The sequence below is a fragment of the Dipodomys ordii genome, unplaced genomic scaffold (assembly GCF_000151885.1).
Source record: "Dipodomys ordii isolate 6190 unplaced genomic scaffold, Dord_2.0 Scaffold29, whole genome shotgun sequence".
Classification (NCBI taxonomy): domain Eukaryota; kingdom Metazoa; phylum Chordata; class Mammalia; order Rodentia; family Heteromyidae; genus Dipodomys; species Dipodomys ordii.
The window spans coordinates 8091606-8095133 of NW_012267245.1; the positions used below are offsets into that span (position 1 = coordinate 8091606).

At 43.1% G+C, this 3528-nt stretch overlaps 1 protein-coding gene across 1 annotated transcript in view; it reads left to right on the top strand.

The window, feature by feature from the left end:
* The first annotated feature begins 1557 nt into the window (after positions 1 to 1557).
* The window catches only part of LOC105985474 (olfactory receptor 4F3/4F16/4F29-like), a 6998-nt gene continuing 5027 nt past the window's right edge, over positions 1558 to 3528 (top strand). The window contains exons 1-3 of the mRNA XM_013016024.1: positions 1558 to 1561; positions 2370 to 2521; positions 2681 to 3528. Coding sequence (XP_012871478.1) covers positions 1558 to 1561; positions 2370 to 2521; positions 2681 to 3528 — 1004 coding nt within the window. The remainder of the gene's footprint in view (positions 1562 to 2369; positions 2522 to 2680) is intronic.

Here is a 3528-nt window from a genome sequence, read left to right on the forward strand (position 1 = left end):
GTCCATCTACATGACCCGGGTGCATACACAGGGACACTGGTGTTTAGCACTCCAGAGTCTCCAAGATTGTATTCTTCAAGACACTTTACACACATGGGATACATTTTTTTTCCTATTTAGTTTTCACTATTTCTACTAAAAAGTCAGACAATGGCTTTGGCCCTAGCATAGACTCCCTTCTCTTCTCCTGGTGCATCTCTGTATTCTGCAAACATTTTCACCCCAAATTAATAAAATATTTCTTACCATTCAGCTGATGTGTGCTACTGTCACATTAGACTTTACTTGTTATACCTAACATGTATGCTTTTTCCAACTGCTTCCTTGTTTTTTATCTATAGGAGTTTGATAAATTGTAAATCAGTGTGAGTGAGAATTATCAGTAGGTTTACAACAAGATACTAGTATTTAAAGTGACCATTGAGGGCAATAAAGCTGGGAAGACCCAAAGTCAGACTTCTCAGAAACACAAACCTTTGTTTTAACAGTTGTAGTGACCAAGTACCACCATGGGTGTACACATTACAGGATAACTTATTATCATAAGCACAAGCCAGTGCACATTTTATGTAATCTCCATTTATTCTTAGTTTGTGGTGGAATTTAGTATTAATAATGTATACGTTTCATGTAATCTTCACTTTTTCTTACTTTGCTATACAATTTAGAATTAGTAATGGATACTCTGAGTTTTGATTTTTTTTTGATTACTTGCTATTTTACTTAATTGTAATTATGGTTTTCCATTCTGGAATAAGAATTAAGAGTGCTGGGTTCCGATCCCTTTGTGTGAATTTTTGGCAATTCAGTGTTCCTTTCTGGAACTCAGCTTAATTTGATCTGAATAGGGATAGACGTGGACAGACAGTCTTCCTCTATCCATGTACATCGTCATGTTGTCACACCACAGGCACATTTCCTTTACCCAGGCCTTAGGTCCTTGTCAGCCATGACTGAATTTTCTTGTCCCTACCCAGACCCTTATTCCTGCCACTGGCATGGACAGACCTGTTGCTGTTTTTGCTTACCATCTCAGGCTGTAGATTTGTAGCTATAAAAGTGGTACTTTTTTTGGGGGGGAGGTCAGTTGTGGGGCTTGAATTCAGGAGGCACTGTCCCCGAGCCTCTTTGTGCTCAAGGCTAGTGCTCTACCACTTGAGCCAGAGTGCCACTTCTAGTTTTGGGGTGGTTATTCAGAGATAAGAGTCTCACAAGGACTTTTCTGCCTTGCTGGCTTCAAACCACGGTCCTCAGATCTCAGCCTCCTAAGGAGCTAGGATTACAGGCACGAGCCTGGCAAATGATACACTTTATATATGTGGACTATTAGTTCAGGAAGTGACATTGTAGTCACAAGTATAGATGGAGAGCCAGTAGACTATCTATCTATCTATCTATCTAGAAGACACTAGATAGATGACTAACACCAGTAGTGATGACCACATATTGGAGTCAGGACATAATGTGTGCCTCTGTGTGTTTTAGGGTCTATGATGAATAGTGTCATTAGACAAATGGCCCTTTGTGTGAGGAGGCCTGGGCTGAAGTAAACGTATCATGCGTCAGTATTCCTGTTTTCTTTCACTGACTTTTACTAGCATGTACTAAGTTAGCCAACCTTTAGTATAGGAACAGAATTGAGGTAAGTATCCATTAGAACACAGAGAAACAGAACACTGCTCACCTTCCACTTCACATAAAAATGCAGTGAGCATTGAAGATTAATTCTCCAGTGTCACAGTTTGTACATTATCATTTAAAGTCTTCCAGAAGCCTCATGTTCTCTCTTAAAAGTGACTTAGTGTATATAACATTCATCTCCTTTATTAATTACAACTATAAAACCCCAATTTTCTTGTGAATAAAATATGTATATTTGAATACATTGTCTATAAAATAAGCAGGGTAAAATAAAATATTAGGACAATTTACTGTATAGGAGATAATACTTCACAGAGTGGGATACCAATAAATACAAAAGCTACACCAAATACAGGTGAAGGCATTCACAAATGAGCACTTCACATTTCAATTATTTTAAGTACTGATCCTCAGTACCTTCATGTGATAGACACAGAGGAACTACAAATGCATTTACCTCTTCTTCAGGTTCTTTGGACATGTGCTTTAGCAGAAACTCTGGAGCTATCCCCCAGATACTCATTTATTAGCTCTGAAGGCAGGTGGCACACATCCTTAGGAAATTGTTTCAAGAAGGGAAGCCATTGAGGGCTTCTGTGTAATTGTAAAATATTACATAGAAACCAAAGGCCTTAGATACCCGTGCAAATGGGAAAATGTGATGGATACACTTGCTTCGTTTTGGTTTGGTCTCTGTACTCTAACCTCTACTCTGTCTCTGTCGACAGGCTGTGTCAATGCACTCTCGAATCGCATCTCGAGTGTCTGGCGTCCCCTGTGGAGACCCAGCAGTTGTGGTGTTTTCTTCATGTCCACATTGTCTGTCAGCTGGACAGGGGATAGGACCGTGACACTATGCTGGAAACGAGGAATGCTCAAGGTAACACCTGACTTAAACACCTGAGAAAAGCCACGGATAGTCATGGATGCTTGGTTCTTGCCTAATTGTTGGTGTAGTGTAGAATTACACAGAGGGCATTGGTGATAGGGTTAAATAATGTGCACTCATTGTGTCGTGGATTTTTGCTCTTTTGTGTAGCTGAGGAACTGCACACTGCAGATTTATAAGGAGAACACTGCAACCTCCATGAGTTCAGCACGTACTCTCACACCTATGGCTACAATTTCCTCCTCACTTTCCTGTCTCATGGATTCAGCTGCAGCCCTGTTGCCGGGATCCCCAGGTGGAGGGAATCACTCAGTGGTGACTGAGTTTGTGTTTCTGGGGCTCACTCAGTCCTGGGGGGTCCGGCTCCTCCTCCTGGCGTTCTCTGCCGTGCTCTATGTGGCCAGTGTGACGGGAAACACACTCATTGTGTTTTCGGTGGCCTCTGACCCCCACTTGCACTCCCCCATGTACGTCCTGCTGGCAGGCCTTTCCTTCATTGACTTGGGGGCCTGCTCTGTCACTTCTCCCAAGATGATCTGCGATCTTTTCAGAAAGCACAAGGTCATCTCCTTTGGAGGCTGCATTGCTCAGGTCTTCTTCATTCACGTTGTAGGTGGTGTGGAGATGGTGCTGCTCATGGCCATGGCCTTTGACCGGTACGTGGCTATCTGCCGGCCCCTGCACTACCTGACCGTTATGAGCCCGCGAGTGTGCATTTTGTTTCTGGCTGCTGCCTGGGCTCTTGGAGTTGTTCACTCGCTGTTCCAGCTGGCATTTCTTATTAACTTACCCTTCTGTGGTCCTAATGTACTAGACAGCTTCTACTGTGACCTCCCTCAGCTTCTCAGACTGGCCTGTACGGACACCTACGGGCTGCAGTTTATGGTCACTGTCAATAGCGGCTTTATCTGCTTCGGCTCTTTCCTTGTGCTCCTCGTCTCCTACATCTTCATCCTGCTCACAGTGTGGAAGCATTCAGCCCGAGGTTCCTCCAAGGC